Source organism: Poecile atricapillus, chromosome 18, assembly GCF_030490865.1.
Source record: "Poecile atricapillus isolate bPoeAtr1 chromosome 18, bPoeAtr1.hap1, whole genome shotgun sequence".
Classification (NCBI taxonomy): domain Eukaryota; kingdom Metazoa; phylum Chordata; class Aves; order Passeriformes; family Paridae; genus Poecile; species Poecile atricapillus.
The window spans coordinates 10,805,472-10,832,964 of NC_081266.1; the positions used below are offsets into that span (position 1 = coordinate 10,805,472).

The following is a 27,493-nucleotide window of genomic DNA, read 5'->3' on the forward strand; positions in this document are numbered from 1 at the left end:
GTCATCTGCGTCGTCATCCTCAGACTCAGATTCAGAGTCACTCAGTTCCTCTGTCTCACCACCATATTCAGCATCCATCCTGAGCAGACCTTCCTCAATTGTTCCAACTTTTTTATTTTTTATCAGAACTTTGAATTTTAATGCCTATAGAAAAGAGGTTGAACAATAGTAACTAGAATTACTTAGGTTTTCATCTCTTGGTGTTATTTAACCAATCTTCAAAGTTGTTTATTAAATATAATGATGTGAGGTTGCAAAATGAATTAAAATAGAGTGAGGCAGAAGCCAAAGCCAAAGAAACCAAACAGAATCTGGGGATCAATGTACACAACAGAATGAGCCTATCTAACACCATGACAGGAAAAAAGGCTCTCTTCCACAGGAACCCAGATGCTGAAACTATGAAAAGATAAAAGTAGAAAGCTAAGTAAGAGCCAAAAGTGATAGCCAGGCAAGACATAGAAGGTATATTTTTTTACTTATTTTTTTACTTCTATTTTAAGCCTAAATGTACTTCTATGTGTATATACACACTTAAAGATGTGTCTGCTATTCATTTGGAATGTTTTCATCTATCACTAAGCCTGCAGGAAATTTGTTATTTGATTAATGCCTTTGTGCATATCTCTCTGGTGTACCAAATGAAAACTTTTGTTTATAACTCGTGTTATTTTACAGTAGAACCTTATGCTGGTCTTACCTGGCCAGGGAAACAAAAGTTTGGTGATTTTGCCTAAGCAGTTTCTCTATTTTTAAATGGACGTATATCAACCTCCATAATATGTAATGTAAAGGGAGAAAAACATCATTGAATTATATTGATTCTAACAGCATGGCTTTCATCTATGGAACAGAATCCTATGAGTATATATTTCACTTCAATTTACAAAACTATATTAATAGTAAAGCTTCTATTATGCAGCAGTACATCTGTGCACAGGAGCTGTCAGGGAGTAACAGGACTTACTGTCACTCTTGAATAAAGTGATCCACAAAAATGTTCTTTGAATTTCCTATGCTCTAGTGGAAAGGAAGATTACACTACTGGGAGTGTGGCGGGAAGAGGGAACAAAAAAATTCACAATAAATGAAAGGTAACTGAAATGCTGTGTTTTAAGGTATCCACGAAGTAAATATGAAAGGTATGGATAACAGAAATATATAAAGCCAAAGTTTTTTAGTAGAAACCAGAGCCATAGGCAAGGATAGAGACATTCCATTTATTTCCATTGCAAGCTCCATTGCTCATAATCCCCCTATCGCTTCAGATCTCGTGTTGGTAGTTTGCCAGGGTGCCAGTGGAATGAGACATCCTATGCCCAATATCTATCAATGCCATGCTGCTGGAAGGTTTGATTAGTCTCTCTGCACTGGTGACTCAGGATAAGGATGCCCTTTAACATTGCCTTCATTTCTTATTAATGCACTCTTTTTTTTATTTTTCTCTGGTATTTTTAGAAGAGTTTTAATATGATTAATGCTACTCATGTTTTTTAAGAGTTCTGAATTTTGCTTTGCATGTTCACATTTCCCAGTATCTAAAAGCAATTCTATCCACTTTTGATCTTGTATTTTGTTATTCATGGGAAGACTTCATTCTACAAATAAAAAAAAATAAAATAAAATAAAAAAAGACCTGGTATACAAGGGAAGAAAAAACTATCTATGGTTACATTACTGCCTCCTATATGCAAACATAACTTTAAGTAAAAAAAGACAATAGTGTGTGTGTGTAATGATATAAAAATGGGTCATGATGTCAATCAGTCTCTAAAATTCTGTTTGCGAGCTGTTAGCAAAAACATAAACATCCTGAGGTAGGAGAAGTTTTTTAAGGTTTGCTTTGTTTTCTACAAAGGTAACATTCTAAAATCATGGTTCTTTTCAGAAACAGTTACAAAAATACTCCAGAGAATTTGCTATTTTTTGGCCAGAAGCAAATGACAATAATAGTTACCCCCAATCACTGAAAGTGAAACACAGAGTGAAAAAATGGCATAGGCTTTTGTCTGAACTTCACACATCTTCAAAAAAACTTATAACAAATGTATGGTTACAAATTCAGTGACTGTGTGAAATCTGAGTTCTTTAATTGGTAATCAGCACTGCTAAACATGTGACACCTTTTTCTCTACATGTCCAGGTCTTCTAAGAGAGCTGAAAAGCCTTTTAATGAGCTGAAAGTCTGAGCATTCACTATAACTTCTCCTTTCTAGTTTTATTATGAAAGGCAAAATATGTTAAAAATACATTTGCTGTTTACTTCTATAAAAACTGCAAGCATACTAAAAAATTCAAATATGTAAAACATCATAGGACCTCCCTAGAGCATAGTGGGACTTCAAGACTGGCATAAGCAAAAACCTCGAAGTGCAATCAACTAGAACAAATATTTACATAATTAAATGAACAAAACCTTTTTCTTGTACATTCTGGTTAATGGGATGTACAACACAAATCAGCTGAAGTAATGCCAAGTTTCCAAGATAAAAATCACAAGCACTTTGGATCGGGCAAACCCACCTATTGATGACTACAATTAATGTGAAAATTCAGTGCCCAGAAATGTAAGGAACAAACCCTGGATTTGAGACAGAAGTATTAAAGACAGAATAGCTTCTCCTGTTTAAATTGAGCTTGTTGTTCTCCCTTCTTCTCTCCTGACCAGCTGTAGGTGCTCAGTTAGAGGAATATCAAGCCTTGAAAATCTTGCTAAGTAACAAAGTTAAAATCTCTTCTGAGTTTTACATAATATTCTATTTCAAGAATGATACTGCTGCCTTAAATACTGATATAGGGTTAAGATACAACACCTCCTGTGAAGTCTGACACAGGGAAAGGTTTTGAGACAATGACAAGATTTGTTAAGTACAACTGTTAAAAAAACCCAACACCAGCTATCTTTAACGAATCACACTTAGTGAAGTGTGAATGGATGTCTTTGTGGCAGCCTTATAAATCACAGTTATCATCTACAGATACTTTATATCAATACTGTATACTTATTATACAGATATTTTTAATCAATACCACCAGCAAGGTCTGAGCTCTAGGCAAACAAATACTAATTATATCAGGAGCAGCATTTTAGCTACCTCATAGCAAGTTTTCCTACAACACATTTACCCAGTGAGAAGCACCCTACCCTGAAAATTCCATTTCTGCGTTGTGCTCTGTAGTAGACTTCAGGTAAGTCTACTTACCTTAAGTCTACTTAAGGATAAATAGCTGTGCTATAGCTGAAACTATATTCTACATGGGCAACTAAATCTCTGGATGCATTGGAAATAAGTCCAGATGATTGCAGAGAAAGATGGTTACAGGTTGGCTCAGAGTCTTCATTGCACAGATTCCTTACCAAAGTTCAATGGTCCAAGAAGATGCCTTAACAAACAAACCACATGATTTTTATACACCAAATAAGCCATTGACCCAAGACCTACCTGGATAGTGATATAAAATATGGCAATGTCTTGTTTTTAGTTACCTCCTGAAGTTGCTTTACAATGCAAAGAAGCTATTAACAGATAATGACTGTCACATGTTTACCACATTTCTGGGAAAATCATGTTCCCTCAAGAGTGCAATGCCTAAAAATAGTGAAGGAATTAGATGAGTCTTCTGTATGTACTTACTACAGCCTAGAGATTCCTGAAATTTTATGAGAAACAGTATGGATTTTTTTATTATTATTTTTGAGGTCATCACCAAGACATACCACATTCTCTTTTTTTTTTTTTCATATTTTTTGTAAAGAATAGATGCCATAGACTGATCAAAAGGCATAAGAGTGACTAGAAACATTTTGACTTGCTAAGAAACAAAAGTATTTCTGATGCAAAGACTTGGTCAAGACATTTGCATATGTGAATGTGTTGGTCAAAATAAATAGGAATTAATCTCATAAATGAAGCAACAGAATTAGATGTGCTTAATCTTGAATTTCTCACTGAAAACACTCACTGTGTAGAGAAAGCTCTCCTTTTTATACTGAGTAGATAAAGGTGAAGAAAAGTGTGAAGGATGAGTCCTGGCTTATGGAGTTAGCTGGTTTTCCCCATAATAGCAGAATTTAAAATATCCATAGCCCATGAAGTTGTACTGGAGGCCTTCTATTGATCTTTCTCAAGGATCTCATTAAACAGATCCTTTTATTTGGACACCACAGGTTTAACAACCATAGGGAAGCCTTGGCAATCCTGGCCAGAAATGCTTCTGAGACACCACAATACAGTAATTGATCTTGCAGCTGTGTGGTAAACATTAAAGAGAACTTGTAAAATCACAGTAGTTGCCACTTCACTTTCAGTTAATCACACATCAATATCTCATTCCAACTTTGTGACAGGAAACCTGCAAATAATAAAAGATTCCTAACTATCTGATATATCTATCCTGTCAGCAGTGTAAGGCAGTTCAATGCTCTACAATGCAAAATAATTGAGGAACAAACTTTCATCAAAGCATCAATGTGCTTACATTCTTTTCTGTGTTATATTGGATGCCCACATGCTCCTTTCAATTGCTGTCAGATCTCTTGAGAGGAAGAACACAGCAGGGTAAGTAAAACCTTCTCTCTTCTAGCATCCTGATATTTTCTAAGTTCATCCACAAATTGCTGCATAAGGCACTTCATTCCTTCACTTTCTATCAGCACATCACCAGGAGTGCTGGTACAACCAGCAGAGATGTCTGGCGCCCGTCACTGATGTCAAATCTAATTTAATGCAGGACCTGACTCAAAGGACCTGTTATTCCAGTGAAGATTAGAGGGAGTTCATGAAGTCTCTTTAGAAGCACCATGATGGCCAAGACTGGGAGCAGAGAACTGTATCAGGTCTGTGGCTTTGGGTGGCAAAACATCTTCTTGGGAAAGAGATGGGACAGGTGAAGCTTAAAAGCAGCCTCAGTTTCTCATGGGATAAGGTTTGTGGGAAAGAAAGAAGTAGTGCAAAAGTCTTCTCCTTCCTCCATATGTAGAGGAGGAATTGTGTGCTGAGATGCCACAGAATACAGGAATTGCAGGGCATTAATAATATCAATATAGTCAGATGGAAGTGTGAATATATGACTGAAGGCAAAGAATTAAAAAACCTTTAGTCCTGAAATTTTCTGGGGTTTGTTTTTCAGATGAAGCATGTGGGTACGGAGGAGCCCGCTGGGCCCGAGATACTGGCCCTCCCCTGGAGAGGAGATACTTCACTGTAAGAGCGACACAATGTCGCTCCCAGGGGTCTTTGAGTTAGTTATGTTAAACTGTTGTGTTTCATTGGTGTTCCCCCCTGCTGTCCCACCCCGATACAGGTATCTCGGGCTTCTCCCCGCCCCTCTCCTTCCCCATAAATATCCCAGGTTTTCCTCTGTTCGAGAGATTCGCTGTTACCAGCACCCTTTGCCGAAGCTTTGCCTGAATAAAAGGTTTTGCCTTAGTGGAACGCTGGACCAGCTGTCTCGTCCCTGCTTCCTGTGTTGCCTGCCGCTGCTGCTGCCAAGCTGAGCTAAGCTGAGCTGAGCTGAAATCACTATACTATTACTGAGCTGAGCTGGAATCACTCAACTGCTCGAAGCTGCTCACATGCGCTTCGGGCTAGCCTTTCTCAAGGCTGCTTCTGGAGAAGTTGCGGTGTTCCGGGCTTTCCGTCGCCGCGGCAAGTGGCGCCCGACCGTGGAGCTTTGAAGAAGCCCTGAAGAAGCGTCCGCCTGCACCTTTAGCTGCGAGGCGAGCCGCCGTTGGAGCCGCTGCCCCTCGAGGAAGCTTGCTTGCGTTCTAGCAAGAAGCGATCCAAGAGGCTGCGACCGGGACCCTCGCTGACCATCTGGGGCAAGGGAAAGCCCCTGAGGACCGGCCGCCAGGTGACCACCCACCCAGCAGCTTTGTTTTCGCCCGCCGGCATCTGCCGAAGAGAAATTGTAAGTGTATCCCGTGAAAGGTTTTTTCTTCGGGCTTTTTTTCTTTTTTTTTTGCTGTTTTACTGCTGGGTGGGGAGTGAAAAAGGATGGGGAATGAGTCCTCTGTATTGAGGCTGACCCCACCTGAGAGGGACTTTTATATCCAAGCTGTAACTACCTTAAAAGCGGGAAATTTTAAGTTTTCTAAAGGGGATTTAAAAAGATTTATTCATTGGGTTTTTAAGCATTTTAAGATTAATTCAGACTCTGCTAAATCAGGAATTTTTTGGGATAATGTGGGGAGAAAGTTATATACAGTTCAAGCTAAAGGGGATTTTTCTGTTGCAAAGTTTTTTCCTGTGTTTCAAAATATTATTTTCTCATTGGAAAAAGAGGGAAAAAAAGAAGAGGGAGTTTTGGGTCCCCAGTTAAACCCCCCAACCCCGTCAGCCCCTCCAGGTGTCCCTGAATCCCTTTCCCTATCTGAGAGCCGGTCGGCGGGTGGACGTTGCCCCCAGGCACAGAGCTGCTGCCGACTCCCTGACAGCTTCCCACTGTCTCTCTACCCATACCAGGGTGGCAATGGCCATGCCGCTCTGGGTCTTTCCTCTACTCTCTCTCCTATGCCCTCACACCCGGTTGTGTCCCTCCCAGTTCCTAGCGTTAGCACAGATGGCGCCGGCAGCGTGGCCAGCCCCGCCATTTTGTCCCACTCCCACCCCGGTTTTCCCGCCCTCGATGCCCAAAATGGCCACTTTCCCGCCTTCACCCCTTCTCTTCCTGCCGCGTCCTGCAGCTCCTCCCCCCCCACTGCGTCTTTGGGTGTAACCGCGTCGGGCCCTCCCCTATTCATTGGGAAACCCCTCCCCATCGCGGACCCCGCTCCTGTCCCTTTGTGCCGGGGCCCCGTCCCCAGCGGCGCGCCCGCTCCAGGGTCCCTGTGCCCCGGAGGTCGGGACGGCTCCGGCCGGAGCGGGGCCACCCCCGCTTCCCCACGCAGCCACAAAAGGGCCAGCTCTAGACACCTGAGCCGGCCCCGTGCTGCTACCAAGCACCCCCCATCTCCACTAGGAGATGAGAGCAGTGAATTTTCTTATTCAGATTCTGAGTATGAAGATCACTGGGCTGAGGTGCAGAGGGAAGCCACACGGGCGGGGAACTCTGCTCTGTCCCAGAAAATACTTGCCTTTCTGGTAATAATGAAGAGAGACAGGACAGGGGCACAGATTGCTGCGTAGGAGTCCCAGAACAAATTAAAACAGACAATGGACCTGCTTACACCTCTCACAAATTAAGAGACTTTTTCAATGAGTGGGGGGTGAAACACACCACGGGCATTCCTCATTCCCCTACAGGGCAATCAATAGTAGAAAGAACCCATCAAAACCTAAAAAGACTCCTTGATTACCAGCGGGGAAGAACCCCGGGAATGGGATCATTCCTCCCATTGAGAGGCTCTGTAAGGCTCTATATGTCATGAACTTTCTAAATTGCTCAGCTACAGAGCCTGACCCCCCTGTAATACTGCACTTCTCTAACTCAACTCATGCCAAACTCACAGAGAAGCCACCAGTGCTGATCAAGGATCCTGAATCACAACTGGTATCGGGACCCTTCCCACTGATTACCAGGAGTAGAGGGTATGCGTGTGTGTCCACACCATCAGGACCTAAGTGGCTCCCAGGGAAAAATGTAAAACCTTATTTAAGTCCTACAAACCCTGCACCAGATTCAGAACTTTCAAAGTCTCCTGAGACCCACACAGGTCCAGAAAAACAGCAGCCCACTGCAGCCTGGAAACGGAGACGTCCTCGGAGTCCACAGAACCGACCTGCCACCAGACCAACAACCAGACAGAGGCCAAACTGTCCTGCTACCAGGGCCGCAACGAGACGACTGCCAACGTCACGCCTGACACCGTGACAGTACGCAAATCTTCTTAACTCCCTCCCCCTTCCCCTTCTTGCCCTCGTTGCCCAGCCCAAATTGCCAGTTTACACCAAAATGCACCTCTGTGCTGCTGGTGGTGTCAGGTCATGTGTCCCCAATACACAGAATAACCTTGCTTATAATTGTTTGGTTTTTTGTTGGTTTTTTTTTAAAGAGGGGGGAGATGGGAGAGGAAAGGGAGAAAGAAAATAGCTCCCCCCCCCTCCAAAAATTAGAGCTAATCTTTTATGTCCTGTTGTAGAAAATGGAGAGCAAAACCATCCTTGAGTTCCGGATGTTCCTGATTATCTGGATGCTCCTGAAAACATCAGCTGTGGATGCCTGGCTAGTAGCACAGCCCCAGGAGAACGTGTGGATCACCCTCGCAAAGACACTCCAACAAGACCACATGTGCTTGTCCACAGGCAGTGCCACCAACCCTCTAGACCTTTTGCTCCTGGCCCATGGACATGGCTGCGAGGAATTTAACGGACTGTGCTCTTTGACCTCCTCAGCCCCAGTGAAGGCATCCACGCCGTCATCCAGAGACCCCAACATGCGGTCCGGTCCAGGAACTCCAGACTGAAAAGGAGCCCCAGTGGCTTGAGGACCTTTTTGAGAGCTAAGGGCTCAAAGGATGGGTTGCCTCCCTCCTCAAAAATATTTCTTTTTTTTGTTTGGGTTTTCCTAGTTGTTATTATCTTCCTGAGTATGTTTTCATGTTTTAAGAAGCTATCAGCTAACTCTCTAGGGGATGCCTTTTTAATAAATAAAGAAGTGGGAGTTGTGGGTACGGAGGAGCCCGCTGGGCCCGAGATACTGGCCCTCCCCTGGAGAGGAGATACTTCTCTGTAAGAGTGACACAATGTCGCTCCCAGGGGTCTTTGAGTTAGTTATGTTAAACTGTTGTGTTTCATTGGTGTTCCCCCCTGCTGTCCCACCCCGATACAGGTATCTCGGGCTTCCCCCCGCCCCTCTCCTTCCCCATAAATATCCCGGGTTTTCCTCTGTTCGGGAGATTCGCTGTTACCGGCACCCTTTGCCGAAGCTTTGCCTGAATAAAGGCTTGTGCCTCGGTGGAACGCTGGACGAGCTATCTCGTCCCTGCTTCCTGTGTTGCCTGCCGCCGCCGCTGCCGAACTGAACTGAGCTGAGTTGAGCTGAAATCACTATACTATTACTGAGCTGAGCTGGAATCACTCGACTGCTCGAAGCTGCTCACATGCGCTTCGGGCTAGCCTTTCTCAAGGCTGCTTCTGGAGAAGTCGTGGTGCTCTGGGCTTTCCGCCGCCGCGGCAGTCTTCCTTGAGTTTCTTGAAATTTTCTTCTGTTTTGTCGTGGAAGTTTTGCATGCGTGTTCCCATAACTGCAATTGTTGCCTGTTTGGGGCCATGCTTCTTCGCCATACCCAGCACGGTCTCCTCTCTGTCATCCCGCTTCATTATTGCTGTCATAGTTTAGGGCAAATTAGGGAGGAAAACTCCAAATGGGGATTTCCCCAGGGAAATGCCCCTCCCTACCAACTGGTCTGGGAAAGGGAAAAAAAAATAAAATTCCTTGGAGAGAAGTGGAAAAAGCTGTTTATTTAACAGAAATTTGAATAATATTAAATAATAAAACCTCTTGCTGTTCGATGGGATGGCAAGTCTAGGAAGAAAAGTCCTTTTCATGTGGTGTAGCTCGGCTTGCTCAGTTTCTTATCAGTTCCTCCGGCGCTGGAAAGTGCCAAGGCCCAGGCCCCGGTGGGCCACAGGCGTGAGCTCCCGGGGTTTGGCTGGGTGTTCAGTCCAGAGCAGGCTTGCACAGATCTAAGAAAAGGAGAAAACAAAGGTCCAGGGAACTCCTCTGCCTCAGCTAGCTAAAACTAACTAAAAGCCAGAGAGAAGCTCTGTCCCGCTGTCTGTCCGTGCTGCAGACACCACAGTCCAGGAGCGAGATGTGTGGGAGTGATGTTTTTCTTTAACACAAACTGCGGCTTCTTCTTCCCCCTCTCTTGCTCTCAGAGCCAGTCTTAAAGGTGCAGAACTTAATATATAACATAAACCAGACGATTGGGGATACCAGTATCATAAAGTCACCCCAGGACATTCCACCCCTTATCCCCATATCGTCAACTTATTATCAAAATTAATATATATATATATTTTAACTCTACAACACATACATTATATACAGACAAGGGCATTCATTCATGATCTTCACCCAACCATGAGATCTCTCTGAGGTACACATTGTGTTGTTCCATCTTTCCGCATTATCCACCATGTGCAACCCGGTCCCTGAGCAAAAACAACTCCACGAATGGGTTTGCCTGCACTCAAAGAAGAATTGATCCAAACTGTCTTTCCTAACAAACCTCTGAGATGTACCGCTGGGACTTTGTCTCCATCTACTATATTCAGGGCCTCGGATTGGGCTGGGCCTGCTCAGTTGGTGGAACCTCGGGTGTTAACTATCCAGGTGGCCTTTGCTAGATGCTGCTCCCAATTTTTGAAAGATCCCCCACCCAACGCTTTCAAGGTAGTCTTTAGCAGTCCATTGTACCTCTCCACTTTCCCTGCAGCACGTGCATGGTAGGGGATATGATACACCCACTCAATGCCATGTTCCCTAGCCCAGGTGTTTATAAGGTTATTCTTTAAATGAGTCCCATTGTCTGATTCAATCCTCTCAGGGGTGCCATGCCTCCAAAGGGCCTGCTTTTCAAGTCCCAGGATGGTGTTCCGGGCAGTGGCATGAGGCACAGGGTAAGTTTCCAACCATCCAGTTGTGGCTTCTACCACTCATTTCCAGTCAGGCTCACATCAGCTTCTACTAAAGTAAAGTCCTGTGATCCCCCTGTCACACCAGCAATAGAAACAGATTCTGCCCCTACATATCTTGATGGGATTAGGGTGCACTGTGCACCAGTGTCAACCAAGGCCTCATATTTTCGTGGTTCTGATGTGCCAGGCCAACGAATCCACACAGTCCAAAAGACACGGTTTTCCCTAGCCTCTACCTGGCTAGAGGCAGGGCCCCTCTAAGCCTTGTTATCCTTCTTTCCTTGGGTATATGTCTTGGAGGTTCCTTCAAGAGAATCAGACATGTCATCATCATACTTGTCAGTTTGACTACAGGCTACTGGAGCAGCTTTCTTTTTGGTGGAGTATCCCTCCTGAGTCTTGCTGTCTTCTAATTCATGCACCCGTTTTGCCAGAGCAGCAGTAGATTTTCCATCCCATCTTTTCATGTTTTCTCCAGAGTCACGTAGGAAAAACCACAGATCAGCTCGTAGCCATTTCTCTCTATCTGGGGAACTTCTGCGTTGAGTACCAGGGCTCCTGGTCTGTACTGCCGAGACTGGAAGAAGGTCCTCCCTGAGTTTCTTGAGATTCTCCTCTATTTTGTCTTGGAAGTTTTGCATACGTGTTTCCACAGCTGCAATTGTTGCTAAAGCAGAAGCGTATTCTTGTGGCTCAAGTCGAACAAGTTTTTGCCACATCACAGATGTACATGGCACCAAGTCTGGATTTCTAGTACCTAAGTCACCCACAAAGACAATCTCTGCTATTGCCATTTCTCTCAAGTGCTGAATCCCTTGTTCTATGGTTTTCCAACAAGTTTGCTGTATATAGAGATCGTCTGCACACAGATATCTTTGTGCCACACTTCTCAGGACCCGTTCCCAGAGACTATAAGGGTCAGCTCCCCTCATCACTTCTTGATCGATAACCGGATCGTGTGACAGGGATCCCAGATGCCTCGCTTCAGTGCCATCCAGAACTGTAGCCTCACCTGCAGCATCCCACAGACGGACTAACCAACTAATTATAGATTCATCAGGTCGTCGAGTGTAATCTTTTCTCAGGCCATGAAGGTCCTTCAGGGAGAAAGGTTCACCAGTGCCTTCTGATTTTTGATCAGTTGCTGGTCTTGAGGGTCCTTCCCCCGCATCGCCATTATCATCATCTACTGGCCGATCGGTTTTGGTTTTGAATTTCATACCTCTCGTGGTAGGAGCAACAGACACTGGCTTAGGCTCACTGTCCGGTTTGGCCACTGGCTTAGGCTCACTGTCCGGTTTGGCCACTGGCTTAGGCTCACTGTCTGGTTTGGCTGCTGGCTTAGGCTCACTGTCTGGTTTGGCTGCTGGCTTAGGCTCACTGTCTGGTTTGGCTGCTGGCTTGGCTGCAGCCGGAGTGACTGGGGTAGCTGCTGATTTATCTGCCTGCCTTACAGTATCTAGCAGCGTGCGATAAGCATACGCTAGGGCCCAGCTTATTGCAATGATATTTTTCTTCTTAGAATCATCACAGCAATACTCTTCCAGATATTTCCCTACTTCATCTGGGTTCTGAATTTGTTCACGTGAAAATTCCCAGGCTGGGGGATCAGAAAATTCCTTCAGAGTTCGGCCAATTCTCTCCCATTCTCTACACCACTCAGGATTTCTCACACCTGAGTCTACTTCTGGGACAGGGGTCTCGTTGGCTCCTCTGGATATCTCAGCCCTCATTCTAGAGAAGTTGCAGACCATATAGAGGAAGCTTAACAGCTGAACTACAAGGAAAGTGACCAGGAATGTGGTATCCTTAACACTCAGGGGAAACTGGATATTCTCAAAGAGGAACATAACAGATTCAAAGGAGAAGAAGGAAAGAAAAGGCTGAAAAGCCTCATCCCCTGCTCTTCCTCTAACAAACTGGGTACAATTACTAATGAACTCCCAAAATGTGCAACTGGGACTGGGAGGCAGAGTCGGGCGAAGAAACCATAAGCCAAACATACCTGACAGAAACTTCAGTCGTTCTATGAATTTCCTATAAATCATTATCACCAAGCCCAGCACAATAACCATTCTAATCCGTGCCTCTCTACTGTGAAAGAGGGCAAAGACAGGTATTAAAACCTCAAACAATTCTAGGGACCAGATCCACATGAAGGCCTCCACCCCGAGAGATATTATGTATCCAAACAACATGGCTACTGACTGCTTTATCCCAATACAGAATAAATACAACCAAAAATACAACCAACAATCAGTACAGGTTTTTCCACTTTCTCTTGCCCCGCACTGGGCGCCAAAAACTGTATTTGTCCTAGTTTAGGGCAAATTAGGGAGGAAAACTCCAAATGGGGATTTCCCCAGGGAAATGCCCCTCCCTACCAACTGGTCTGGGAAAGGGAAAAAAAAATAAAATTCCTTGGAGAGAAGTGGAAAAAGCTGTTTATTTAACAGAAATTTGAATAATATTAAATAATAAAACCTCTTGCTGTTCGATGGGATGGCAAGTCTAGGAAGAAAAGTCCTTTTCATGTGGTGTAGCTCGGCTTGCTCAGTTTCTTATCAGTTCCTCCGGCGCTGGAAAGTACCGAGGCCCAGGCCCAGGTGGGCCACAGGCATGAGCTCCCGGGGTTTGGCTGGGTGTTCAGTCCAGAGCAGGCTTGCACAGATCTAAGAAAAGGAGAAAACAAAGGTCCAGGGAACTCCTCTGCCTCAGCTAGCTAAAACTAACTAAAAGCCAGAGAGAAGCTCTGTCCCACTGTCTGTCCGTGCTGCAGACACCACAGTCCAGGAGCGAGATGTGTGGGAGTGATGTTTTTCTTTAACACAAACTGCGGCTTCTTCTTCCCCCTCTCTTGCTCTCAGAGCCAGTCTTAAAGGTGTAGAACTTAATATATAACATAAACCAGACGATTGGGGATACCAGTATCATAAAGTCACCCCAGGACAATTGCAAAAGCAGAAGCTTATTCTTGTGGCTCAAGTCGAACAAGTTTTTGCCACATCACAGATGTACATGGTACCAAGTCTGGATTTCTAGTACCTAAGTCACCCACAAAGACAATCTCTACTATTGCTATTTCTCTCAAGCACTGAATCCCTTGTTCTATAGTCTTCTAATGAGTTTGCTGTATATAGAGATTGTCTGCACACAGATATCTTTGTGCCACACTTCTCAGGACCCGTTCCCAGAGACTGTAAGGGTCAGCCCCCCTCATCATCCCTTGGTCGATAACCAGATCGTGTGACAGGGATCCCAGATGCCTCGCTTCAGTGCCATCCAGAACTGTAGCCTCACCTGCAGCATCCCACAGACGGACTAACCAACTAATTATAGATTCATTAGGTCATCAAGTGTAATCCTTTCTCAGGCCATGAAGGTCCTTCAGGGACAAGGGCTCACCAGTGCCTTCTGATTTTTGGTCAGTTGCTGGTCTTGAGGGTCCTTCCCCCGCATCGCCATTATCATCATTTACTGGCTGATGGATTTTGATTTTGAATTTCATGCCTCTCATGGTAGGAGCAACAGACACTGGCTTAGGCTCACTGTCTGGTTTGGCTGCTGGCTTAGGCTCACTGTCTGGTTTGGCTGCTGGCCTGGCTGCAGCCGGAGTGACTGGGGTAGCTGCTGATTTATCTCCCTGCCCTACAGTATCTAGCAGCGTGCGATAAGCATACTCTAGGGCCCAGCTTATTGCAATGATATTTTTCTTCTTAGAATCATCATAGCAATTTTCTTCCAGATATTTCTTTACTTCATCTGGGTTCTGAATTTGTTCACGTGAAAATTCCCAGGCTGGGGGATCAGAAAATTTCTTCAGAGTCCGGCTCATTCTCTCTCATTCTTTACACTACTCAGGATTTCCTGCACCTGAGTCTACTTCTGGGACAGGGGTCTCGTTGGCTCCTCTGGATATCTCAGTCCTCATTCTAGAGAAGTTGCAGACAATATAGAGGAAGCTTAACAGCTGAACTACAAGGAAAGTGACCAGGAAAATGGTATCCTTAACACTCAGGGGAAACTGTTTTTTTATTTTCAAAGAGGAACATAACAGATTCAAAGGAGAAGAAGGAAAGAAAAGGCTGAAAAGCCTCATCCCCTGCTCTTCCTCTAACAAACTGGGTGCAATTACTAATGAACTCCCAAAATGTGCTACTGGGACTGGGAGGCAGGGTCGGACGAAGAAACCATAAGCCAAACATACCTGACAGAAACTTCAGTAGTTTTATGAACTTCCTATAAATAATTATCACCAAGCCCAGCACAATAATTATTCTAATCCGTGCCCCTCTACTGTAAAAGAGGGAAAAGACAGGAATTAAAACCTCAAAAAATTCTAGGGACCAGATCCACATGAATGCTTTCACCCCGAGAGATATTATGTATCCAAACAACATGCCTACTGCCTGCTTTATCTCAATACAGAGTAAGTACAACCAAAATACAATCAGTAATCAGCACAGGTTTTTCCAAATTCTCTCGCCACACGTTGAGCACCAAGAACTGTATTTGTCCTAGTTTAGGGTAAATTTGGGAGAAAAACTCCAAATGGGGGTTTCCCCAGGGAAAAAAATTCAAATGACCCCTCCTCCCCAACTCGTCCGGGAAAGAAAAAAATTTCCTTGGAGAGAAGTGGAAAAAGCTGTTTATTTAATAGAAATTCAATAATATTAAATAATAAAACTTTTCGCTGTTTGATGGGATGGTAAATGTAGGAAGAAAAGTCTTTTTTATGTGGTATAGCTCGGCTTGCTAAGGTTTTTATCAGTTTTTCTGGTGCTGGAAAGTGCCGAGGCCCAGGCCCCGGTGGGTCACAGGCGTGAGCTCCCGGGGTTTGGCTGGGTGTTTCTCAGTCTAAAACAGGTTTGCACAGATGCAGGAAAAAAAAAGATAAAAAAGGTCTAGGGAACTCCTCTGCTGCAGCTAGCTAAAACTAACTAAAAGCCAGAGAGAAGCTCTGTCCTGCAGTGTGTCTGTGCTGCAGACACCACAGTCCAGGTGCGGGATGTGTGGGAGTGATGTTTTCCTTTAACACAAACTGCAGCTTCTTCTTTCCCCCTCTTTGCTCTCAGAGCCAGTCTTAACGGTGCAGAACTTAATATATAACATAAACCGGACGACTGGGGATACTAGTATCATAAAATGACCCTAGGACACCAGGTTTAGGCTGGACAATAGGAAGAAATTCTTCCCAAAAACGCTGATTGGGAATTGGAATGGGCTGGCCGGCAGGAGGTGACAGAGTCACTGTCCCTCTCCAGTGGCACTTAGTGGCACAGTCTGGGTGACAGGGTGGTATGAGGGCATTGCTTGGGCTTGATGATCTCAAAGGTCTTTTCCAACCAATTGGATTCTGCCATTCTGTGATCATTGGGACACTCTGGGGAAGCAAGGGGCCCTTGTGACACTGCGGGGCCTCACGGAACTGACAGGACCACAGTGACCCTGTGCAGCCCCATAGAACCAGGGGTCCATTGTGGTGCTGTGGGGCCAAAAGGAACCAAGGGGCCTTTGTGATACTGGAGCCTCATGGAATCAAGGGCCCATTGTGACACTGCAGGACCTGGTGTGACCAGGGGTCCATGGTGACACTGCACAACCAAGGAGAACATTGTGGCACTCTGCACCACACAGTGGCCTCATGCAGCCAAGGGGCCACAGTGACACTATGGGGCCTCAAGGAATCCAGAAGAGCGCTGTGACACTGTGGCCTGGCTCTGAGCCAGAAACCAATGAGCGGCAGAGACCTTGCTTTTGAAGGGCGTCACATTGCCAAAGCTGAAGCGTCCGAGTATCAAGGAACAACTTGAGGTTACCAAAGTCCCAGCACCCACGTTCCATTCCCTCATTTCAAGCTGAAAGCAGAGCTCCACTTGTGACTCTGCTTTTTAATAATAAATGTAAAAATTCAACAAAATTCCTTTAGAAAGACCCCACAAAGGTTCACATTGTGAGAGCTCACTCGAGGCAGCCCCAACTCCTGTCCTGGTTCAGTCCCTGTCAAGCCCACTGTGGTTTCCAGCTGCTTTGCTCTAGCTCCCCCCAAATCACCATTAATTCCACTGAAACAAAACAAATCCAAGTCCTTGTGGGTTGGGACAAGTGCAGGGAGAGGTCACTCAAGGATCACCATCACGGGCGCAACAGCCCAACATGGGGAAATGAACTGAACTTAGGACTGAGCAAATCAGTACAGGAGAATGAGGATTAAAATCAATCTTAAGAAACACCTCCTCCTGCTCCTGAATTTTTCTGTCCGGGCCGCTGCTCGCAGGGCACAGAGAGGGGCCCGGCCATGTCCCTCAAAACCTCCCTGGGAATCGCCCCAGAGCCCTCAGCCTTCCTTGTGTCCATGCTCGGGGCCTCTTGTCCCTCCCAGTGGCTCCCGTGGCTCTCCCAGTCTGTCCCAGTCACTCCCAGCGACCCCGCCTGTCCATCTCGACCCCTGCGTGGATTTGACGCCCGTCAGCCAATCAGAGCGCGGGTCTCGGATGACTCATCAGTTGCCAGGCAGATCCCCAGAGCCGAGTGCCCGCGCTGGACCCGGCCTCCCAGTGCCCTGCGCTTCATTCACAGTCCCTCGCAGTGCCACCACAGTCCCCTCCAGCGCCACCACAGTCCCGCCCAGAGGCCCCAGAGTCCCTCCACTCCTTCTTAGCCCGTTCCCATTCCACTTCCAGTGTATTCCCAGTTCATTCTCACTTCCCTCCCAGACCTCCACGCTCTTATCCAGTGGCCCCACATCCACTCCCATCTCTTTCAGTGCCACCCAAGTCCATTCCCACTCCCTGCCAGTCCATTCCCAGTCCCTCTCAATACCAAACTGCTCCTGTCCTCTCCCTCCCACTGCCCCCCCCCCAGCTGATCCCAGTGTGTCCCCGCTCTCTCCCAGTGCCCCCACCGTTTCCATCTCCCTGGTGCCCTTTAACTCCCAGCCCGGCCCCGGCCGCCTGCTCTGCTCCGAGATGGATTTCTACCCTGCTGAGATCCAGCGGAGCTGATCCCAGGGCCAGCAGGAGCTCTCGGGGCACGTGGTGGCCACTGCCATGACCCCAACGAGGACTGGACCCAGCAGCTCCCGGTGCTGCTGGAAACTGCCCCCGGCAATGCGGGTTCAGCTCCAGCTTCCAGGTGGAGCACGTCAGCCTGGAGCACCCCCTGAGCCGGCACTGGGGCACGGCCCGGCCCCCACAGCGCCGGGGGCAGCGGGGGAGGCCCCGGGGAGCCTGGGAGGGGATTGGGGTCTGCTGGGTGTAACTGGGAGGGAGTTTGAGAGAGACTGGTTTAAACTGGGAAAGGGAGTCAGGTGCCTAGAATGGCTGAGAAGGGGTTTGAAGGATATTGGGGAGGGTGGGATGACATTCTGGGGATCCTGGTGGAAACAGGGAGGGATTTTGGGGGTGCTGGGTGTAACTGGGAGGGATCTGCGTGAGCCAGGAGGGGCTGGAAGGAGACTGGGGCTGGAAAAGCAAAGGTTCGGATGAGGCTCTTTGTGCTTGGAAGAGTCTGGGAGGGGTCATGGTGAGTCCCGGTGGGACTGGGAGAGGGTTTGGGGGTCGTGGGGCAGTGGGGGGGCAACTGGGAGGGGGCTGTGGGATCCTGAGAGGAACAGGAGGGGCTTTGGTGGATCCTGGGGAGGCTGGTGTTATAGATACATATCACATTGTTGGCTTTTCACAAACATTAAAATGAATGTTATGTGTATAAGAATGAAAAATTTTGTTGTATTAATATAGTTTTCTTTATTTCTGTTATTGAGGAAACTTAGAAATAGTAGTATAATACATATATGTTAGGCTATGGCATAGTATTAAAATAAAAACTGCTTTTGTTTGTATAACCCAAAGACTAAGAAAAAATAGCTAGAGAACCCCTGCATTCATAAACTATCTTATCCAGATGAAGACAGCAGTGACCAGAACTCTGCGGGAGGAATTTATTGCATTTCTGGTATCAGGGAATGTAAATCTCAATGGCGCCAAGAAGATTGATCTATTGGGAAGGGGGCAAGAGAAAACTAAACAGAAGAACACCAAAGATCCTAAGAAAAATGTATGAATATGTATGAGAATTTATGGATATGTAGTAGGATTCTGTTATTAAGGGACAATCCCTTGTTAGTAAGGGGTACTCTCTTGGCTGAATGCAGAGACACCCAGCCATATCTGTATACTTTATTTTTATCTCCTAATTGTCTTTTTATTAAACTTTTAAATTCTATAAAAAATATGTGAACCTTGTTTTTCACACTGGGAAGGGACTGAGAGGAGGTTTCAGGGGGTCCTGGGTGCGCTGGGGGCAACTGGGAGGGTGCTTGGAGTGTCTGTGAGAGGTTTGGGGGGTCATGACCCCTGCAGACCCCCCAGAGATGCTGCTGGACCCCGGCTGCAGCAAGAAGCTGACAGGGATTGGGGACTCCATATTGGGCTTTGTGTTCCTGGTGCTGGGGCTCAGCTTTTGCCTGCACAAGAAGGTTGGGGGGGGGCCTCCCCCTGAGTATGTGTGCTCCCCTGGGGCCCCCAGCCCAGTGTCACCCCCTTTTCTCTACCCACAGAGTTCCTGAGCCACCGGCGGCCGCAGCTGCTCCCCATGGCCTTGGGCCCAGCCAGGCCCCCTGCTCTGTACCCGTGATGATTTTGGGAGGGGGTCGTGTGTCCCCCCAGCCCCGCTGTCACTTTGCCCCCACCATGCTGCTCCCAGTGTTCCCAATAAAGCTTCCCAGTTCTCCCTAGTCCCATTTATGGGGGCAGTGGGGAGGGACTTGGGGAGATTGTGCAGGGGGGCCGTGATTGGGGGGAGGGGAGCAGAACATGTGTCCCCACCTGTGTCACCCAGCTCTGGGGGTCCTTGGGAGGCACCTGAACCCCAGCATGGCACCCAGCAAACCCCAAAAGCGCCAGGACCCCGCAAGGCCGCCAGGGAAATTTGGGGAGGGAGCGCATGGGGAGCACCCAGTCTGGGCCAAGAGCCCAGTGCTGCCCCAGCCCGACCTGCCCCGGGGCTCCATCCTGGCTCCTCCTGTGGGATGCGACTTCGATGGGAAAAGGAGGGGACAAGGGCGGGTGCTGGGACGGGGTGGGGAGCAGGACAAGGAATGGAGGAAGAGGAGGGCAGAGGAAGGAAAGGGAGAAGAGCCGGAGAGGACAAGGAGGAGGGATAAAGAAGGAAGAGGAATGGGATTCGTACCAACCCAATTTGGGGGATCCCAGCCCCCTCTGTTTCCCCACTCTTTTGCCCCCTTTCAATCATCCTCTCACTCCCCAGCCCTGTTGCCAGTGCTTGGGTCTGGGGGTTCCAGGCCCCTCCTCCTCAGTCTGGGGATCCCATCCGCCCTTTCACTCAATTCTGGCACCTCCTGGCAGCTCTTTCCTGGGAGAAATCCTCAAGTTTGGGGATTTTTAGGGTGCAGCTTTGGAGGGGGACAGCTCTGTCTGGCTTTCCCCTCCCTGGTGTGGCCTCTCAGCTGCCCTCCACACCCTGGGGGTGCTGGGATTTCTCCCCTGGGCACAAGGACTTTCCTTCCCTTCCAGGAGCCCAATGCCCAGCTGGGGCTCCAGGGCAGGGGGGTCCTTGAGCAGCTGCCCCAGAACCTCTGCCAGGGGCTCCCAGCGCAGCTGCAGCTGCTCAGCCTGGGCTCCCTAAAGCCCTCAGCAAGCCCCAAGTCCCTGCCAGGAACCCTCAACTCCCTCAAACCCAGCATCCCCCACAGCTCCTGCAAGTTCCCCCCCGGCACCGGCCATGGCCATGTCCCCACATGTCGCTGGCCATGTCTATGTCCCACAGTGTCTATGTCCCTCAATGCCCCCACTCATTCTTAGTTCATTGTCTTTATTTTTACCCCAATTTCAGGTGTTTTCAAAGGATGAAGAGAAATGAGAGGCAAATCAAGGCCAAAAGGATTTCCGTGTCTGTGGCGGCTGAGGATCCCCATGCTTGGGTGTCATCTAGAAAACCTTAGATTGGCTTTTGCATGTGGAATAGTTTGTTGTTGTTGTTGTTTAGAAGTTGTTCATTGTAGAATGGTACTGGTTGTGGTTTTTTTGTGTGTTCCAATTGAATGTTTAACTGTCATAAGCATTATCCCTATTTTTGTAGTCCCTTACTCATTTGCTTGTTGCTATTGATGCATTGCTTGTAAGTTTAATAATCTCTTTTAAGTTTGTTACTTTTGAGGTTTTCAAAGCAAATCCCCTCACCAGCAGCATTTTACAAAGAATTTTGAACCTGCCTCAGAAGACTTGTAACTTGACACCACAGCAACGGTGAATACTAATGAGGAACTTTCCCTCCAAAACCTCAGTTACCCCAACGACAGCAAACTGTTGGAGGAGAAGATGTTACCAGCACCAATCAACAACAGCTATAGGGGTGGGACTGCCAGCAATAAACTGAGGGGACAGAGATTATAAAAGGACCTGTGAAGTTTGAAGAACTGCCCTTTAACTGTGGATTAGCTGCAGCTGAGGACCCGACACTGCAGACTCCGGTCTACATCTCTTTTAGAGACTTTTTATATAAATTTGAATGCAGATTAGCTGCATTCACTGCAGTGCCGCTGAGTTCTTGCTTTGGGACCAAAAACGCCGGTTCGGCCAGAGGATTCCTCAATCTTCAGACCTGGGACTTTTTTTAATTTCTTCTCTTTTTTTCTCCCTCACCCATTATCCCTTCTTCCCCTTTGTCTTTTTCCCTTAATAAACATCCTAGTTTATTTAAACCCCCAAAGTTGCATCTTTTTCCTCACATTGGGTGGGAGGGAAGAACCCTTTTTGGAGGGGTTTCCACCCCACTGTCTCCAAAATCTCAGTCTTTGCCCTGATCCATCAACATTTAGCTGAGGAAAACACCCTTGGGCAATAGGAAATCAAAACTGTGCAACCACCGAGGTTGGAATAGTCCTCCAAGACCATCCAGTATTCCTTGATGCCACCAGAAGACAGGATTGAATGAAAAAGGTTTTCTGGCATTGAAAAATCAACAAATATGCTCTCTCCAAGGAATTCCCATTCTCAGTCAGTGTCCTGATGGATATTCCTGCCCCTGCGTTCATCCACGTGCCAACAGAGAGCCAGGAAGATGTGGAGCCTCCAGCCAGGTGTCTTCCCAACACAGATCACCAGGACCACGGATCACCAGGGCTCTGCCCAACGGAGGTCACTGGGGATCATCCAACGCTGATCCTTCCATGAGGAATGGTGCTGGAGCAGCGCACAAAGCTCTTCCCACACTTTCTGCAGGGCTTCCCTTACTGGTGCCTCTATTGGTGTTGGGTCAAGTGAAAGCTCTGGGTGAAGCTCTTCCCACACTCAGAACACTCATAGGGCCTCTCCCCAGTGTGGATGCACTGGTGTTTTCTCAGGTCAGAGCTCCACCCATAGCTCTTCCCACATTCCAAGGAGGTACAGGGTTGTTCCCCTGTACGGATCACCTGGTGCCTGATCAGGGCCCAGCTTTCTCTGAAGCTCTTCCCACATTCCCCACTCTCATACGGCTCTCCCCCATTGCAGATCCTCTAATGCTGCATCAGGTGGCCCTTCTGGCTGAAGCTCATCCCACATTCTCCACACTCATAGGGTTTTTCCCCAGTGTGGATCACCTGGTGCTGGATCATTTTGGAGCTGTAGCTGAAACCCTTCCCACATTCCAAGCACTTCTGGTGCTTCTGCCCGGCCTGAGCCTTCTCCCCCAGCTCTGAGCTCTGGCTGGATCTCCAGACACCTTCCTAGACCAGGAGGGACATTTCCTCCCTACAGCTCCCTGGGCTGGGTTTGCAGCCCCTCATCATCTGGCATGTCCAAGGATTTTCCTCCTCTTCCACCCAGCCACTCCTTGGGAATAAAAAATCCTGGTCTGGAGGAAAAAAGAGGAGAGCGCCTTGGTCTGGGGGCTCCTCCTTGTCCAAGTTCATCTCAGGAAGTCATTGGGCATCTTGTGTCTGTAAGAACCTCCAAACCACCGAGATTCAGTCCAAACATCCTCCAAACATCAAGACACAGATCAGAAACTCACCAAATATCAAGATTCAGAAAAAAATCTCTTCCAAAATTGAAAGATTCAGCCTGTGCAAAAAAATCAAAGCACCAACATTTAGCCCAATAAAGCTCAGAAACACCAAGATTCAGCTCTGTGAAAATCATGGATCCACCTCCCCGGTCACCTGCTGCATGTGGGGGGGGCAAGACTCCTGGGGCTGGGGGGGCTGCAGATACAGGGAGGGCTGGAACCTTGTGGTGCTGCCTCTTTCTGCTCTTCCTCCTCCTCCTGTGTCCCTACTCTTCCTCACACTCCTGCTCCCGTTCCTCCTTCTCCTGCACAATCACACCTTCTCCTCCCATGATCACTGGTTGACCATTTTGTTCTTCAACCCTGCTATCCCTTCCCTTCCCCTCCTGCCCCCAGGCCCAGCACCCACTGCCGTCTCCCTCTTCCCACCCCAGTCCCACAGCATCCCTCTGCAGGGGCAGGGATGCAGCTGGGCCAGCTCATCCTGGGGCAGCACTAGGCTCTTGGCTGCTTCCATCCGCACTCGCTCCCGGCTGCAGCTGCTCAGCACAGGGGGGCCTGGCCTTGGCACTCCCCTTTCCCCAAGTTTCCCTTGCAGGGGGCACTGGGGCCCAGGGGTGGTGCAGGTGGGCTCCAGGTGGGGAACGCTGGCAGCTGCGGGTCTGCCTGGACACTGGTGTTGCTGTGTGGATGAAATTATTTCTGTTGCAGATCCTGGCCAGAATAAAGTAATGCCTTAATTTTATGTTGTTGGAGAGCTTTTGCTCTTCCCACAGTTCAGGTGGCAAGATTACACCATTAGAATGTTTTTTCTTTATAATCCTACTTTTATATTGCCAGTTCGGTTTGGGCCAGGGGTGTAAGAATCAATTTTCATTCTTAGGAGAAGAAGTAGAAAAAATGTTCATTGCTTTAGACTCTTTGTCCATGTGTTTGTGTGACTGTTAGAAATTGAAAAATTTTGGTATGGGTTTTGCAGTGTTCACCTTTAAGCTGCAATTGCAAAATGGGAAGAGCTTTAAAGATGATCCTTTAACTGGTAAACAGTTAATAGAACACTATTCAAAAAAATCACCAAAACCCTAGCTTTTGGAGGGGGCAACATGTGAGTCACAGGATGGTGCCCTGGAAGACAAGCTTCCTTCCAGGCAGCCAGGAGAGGAGCTTTAGAAATGCAAATTAACACTACTGGGGCAAAGTGTGGACCCTGCACCAGGGGCTTCTTGGCTGGGGGAGGAACTGATACAGGAAACGCATATATATATGAAAATTCAGAATCTCAGAAACCGGTAATGTGCTTAAGCAGGTAGAGAAAGAGAGGAATGACGGGTTTGTCTTTACAAATAAGCTGTGGGTCTGCTGATAAGAGGCAGCTATCAGTGAGAGACAACAGAAACAATGGGATGGATTCCACTAAAAGATGAAAGAGGCACTGAAAGAACACTATGAATTCCATAAAAGTTAAGAATTAAGAAGGGATTATGCATTGGGGGTGGGGGGAAGACATCGCAGGTATCAGGCATTCTGGGAAGTCTGTATCTCTCAAGTACCTCAGCCTCTGGGGAAAGAGAGAAGGGAACAAGCAGCCAGGAGTTAGGATAAAAAGGAGGCTGCGCCCTCCAAAAATTTGACAGACCCCAGGGGAATGCCCCATGGCCTCTCCCTTTATTCGAATAAAGTAAAAGGACTCCTCTGTCTCCTTTTTGGACATAAACCTCTGGCGTTTGTGGATTAATTTTCCTGACAAGAGGAAACAAAAATACAGCTTATTTAACAATTTTGTAAAAGGTAGAAACAACTTGTAACAGAACACAAAGGAATTTAGTTGCTAGGCGAAGACCATAAAGGTAAGATGTATATTGTGAAAACTCAGTGAAGCAAGACTTAGGTATTGTGAAAGCCCAAAAAAGCAGAACCTGTGGCTTAAGAAGCCAGCAAGAACCAGACTCCTGGTTTTGACCAGGACAAACTGACCCAGGAGTTAGCTGAGCCTCCACTGCACCTGCCCAGAGACGGGGCTCAATCAGCAAACACTGAGGAAGATGTCTTGACTTCATCACAAAACTCTCTGCCCATGAGACCAACTGGAGGTGCAGCACCACACAAGACTCATTAAAATATTAAAAGTGAGAAGGCAGAGAATGGCCGGGGAATGGGCAGGCAGGGAGGTGTGGGCTGGTCGGATCAGTGTGTATTTAAAGCTGAAGCTTGTCTCCACCGGGCATTCATGTATGGTGGAGAATCCCCTATGCCTCCCAGCAGGAAATAAAACATTCTGGCTTTACAATTTTAATTGCAAAGTCATTATTCCGCAACACAGAATTGGGCTGATTCCCTCTGCCCCTCAACCCAAGCTCTGCCTTCTGGCACAAGGGGAATTTGCACAGCTAAAGGCAGAGCCCACAGTGAGGATACCTCACTCTGCAGCAGAAATTGGTTAAGCTGGAAACAGCAAATGGAGAATGTTGTGAAAACTTCACTAAAACAAGTGGAAGGAATCATCCCTCTCCACTCTCCAACCTGTGCTGTCACTGTCTATGTTATATAGCATGTATCAGACCACTGCAGAGGTCTGTTTCTCCTGTCACAAGTTCAGGGAAATCAGCTGGGAATCCAAGTACTTGATGCTTTAATTAGAGAAAAGGAGTCAACTGATGCAGCCCTGCCTGGAGGGAGCACCCAAAAAGGGGGAAAAGATGAATGGCCACCAGAACAAATCCTGCAACACCATGGACCAGCCCCAGGGAACCCTAACAAATTCATATCAGATACCAGGGAACTAATTTATCCATGGCATAATTAGATTACAGGATGTCCTCAAAACAATACCCAACCAGACAGTTCCAGCTCCTGACCTTCCTGCCCACCAATCCACCCAGATGAGGAACACAACATTTCACCGTGGGATGGGATCAGATTATCTTTTATCAGGAAAAGGAGGGGTTTGTGGAAAGTTAAATGACTCAAACTGCTATTGGCAAATAGATCACAAAGGAAAAGCAGTGAAACAGATAACAAGGACCTAAGAAAGCAGCCCGTGTACTGGTCCAAACATGGAACAGATGGCAGTGGAACACATCTCCATGTTTCCCTGGCAGACCTTGGGTTAAACAAATGCTGTTTCTCCTCTTACGTTCTTCAGCAACTCTCATCTTTTCACCATGCACAACACCTTGCTGAGTGCAGATCATTCAGCAGCTGAGCAAGGGGATGCAGGGGGCAGCCAGGCCTCCTGAGCCAGAAACAAAAGGACAGCGAATGAGGTCACTGAGAGCAATCCCAAAATCAAAGAAGACCCAGGAAGAAAAAACAGTCAGTGAGTGATCTGCTTGCAGATAGGGCCAGGGACTTGTATATACGGAAGCAATGAGCAAAAGCAACAGTTTCAGAAAATGTTACTAATTGACAAGGACCGCTGCTCAGATAAAGTCCCGCTAAAATCCTGAACTTACAGAAAAAAAAAAAAAAGACTTAACAGAGTAATCAATATCGGATGTTATACAAAGAGGATACTTATTTACCGGGACATGGAGTAGGCGAATCGGGAAGTCTGAACCTTCCAAGCACCTCCGCCAGTGGGAAAAGGGAGAGGGACATGCGGCCGGGAAAATTAGAACAAAAACGGGGCTGCGTTCCCCAGCAACTGGAGAGAGCGCATGGCAAATGCCCCATGGCCTCTCCCTTTGGGCAGCAATAAAGTCACTTGCACACCACTCCTCTGGCTCCTTTGGCCACACAAACCTCTGGCGCCGGGAATTTTCCCGCCCAACCCCGGGCACAGTGCAGACACCTCCGGCCTCCCGACACGAAGCGGGACGAGCCAGCGCTGCTCCGCCACCACCTCCTGCCGAAGCCGCAGCGGGAAGGAGACCGCGGGCAGCCGCTCCCGCAGCGCCCTCAGCCCAGGGCCAACACGGGCCGGCCACGGCACAACCCGTCACAGCCCTTCGCCGCCCCCTCCGCCCGCACCGAGCCCCGAGCCCCGGCAGAACCGAGCGCGGCTCCCACCTGCCATGGCCGGGGCCGCCTCCGAGCTCCGCCGCCGCCTCACCGGGCTCCGGCCACTGCTGCCGCTGCTGCCGGGCCCGCACAGACGCTCCGGCAATGGGTGCTCTCCTGCCCCACGGCCGCCCTGGGGGCGCTAGCGGGGCCGGGCTTGTCCTTGCTCTGCCCAATCAGCGCGCGCCAGAACCACGAGTGACGGCAGAAGCAGCCAATCGCAGCCAGCGGCGGGCTCTGCACACGGCACAGCCCCGCCCCGCGCCCTCAGGGCCCCCCGGGCTGTGTGAGGGGAAAGGCGGGGATGAGGAACAGCCCTGGAACGGGCCCGGCCCGAGCCGCCATGGAGCTCGGAGCACAAGCAAAGTTCTCCGCAGCTCCCGGGCCGCCTTTCTCAGTCCTGGGTGTTCGGTGGCTCCGGCTCAGCGGGAAGCCTTGGAGCCTCACTTCTCCCACCCCTAATTAGGAGTATCAGTGCATTGCTCAGATTTCCCCCAAAAGGGAAAACTGCCCCAAACCCCTGTGGATGAGTGGGGGAGGAGAGAGATTTCTTGCAGAAAACTCAAAAAACTCAGAGCAGGATAATGAGAAGTAAAGGAAGACTCTTAAATCCAGTTTCCCCCTGAAACAGAGAAATTAAGAATTAGGAATCTTTTGTAAAATTGCTTTGCATAAAAGAAGGGGCTACAAAACCCGTGTGAAATGCTGACTGTTCTCATAATAGCAGGAAGAGAATAAAGACTATAGGATGAGATAAGGAGCTGGAATATGTAAACAGGACACAAGCCTAAATGCGCCATAGAAGGAGTGGTTTCCTTGGATTCTTTTTGATGTAAGTTAAAGGGCCAGGAGACATTCTGCTCCCTTTAATAAGCCTTCATTAGATAGAACTAGGCCTAGAGGTG

The 27,493-nt window shown here is 47.8% G+C and overlaps 1 protein-coding gene across 2 annotated transcripts; it reads right to left on the reverse strand.

Annotated features, from left to right (window-relative positions):
* Positions 1-26,663, reverse strand: LOC131586178 (uncharacterized). 2 transcript variants are annotated; one of them, XR_009279104.1, is made up of 3 exons: positions 26,598-26,663; positions 9,439-13,255; positions 1-144 (listed from the first exon to the last, which is right to left on the reverse strand). XR_009279104.1 is itself a non-coding variant. In XM_058853036.1 (2 exons), exon 2 carries the CDS (start codon positions 12,779-12,781, stop codon positions 10,841-10,843), a length of 1,941 nt encoding a protein of 646 aa, XP_058709019.1. In that variant the 5' UTR covers positions 12,782-13,255; positions 26,598-26,663; the 3' UTR covers positions 9,309-10,840. The 2 variants fall into 2 exon arrangements, 1 of the variants encoding a protein (XP_058709019.1); XM_058853036.1 differs by lacking the exon at positions 1-144 and having other exon boundaries at positions 9,309-13,255.
* Between the last annotated feature and the right edge of the window lie 830 nt (positions 26,664-27,493).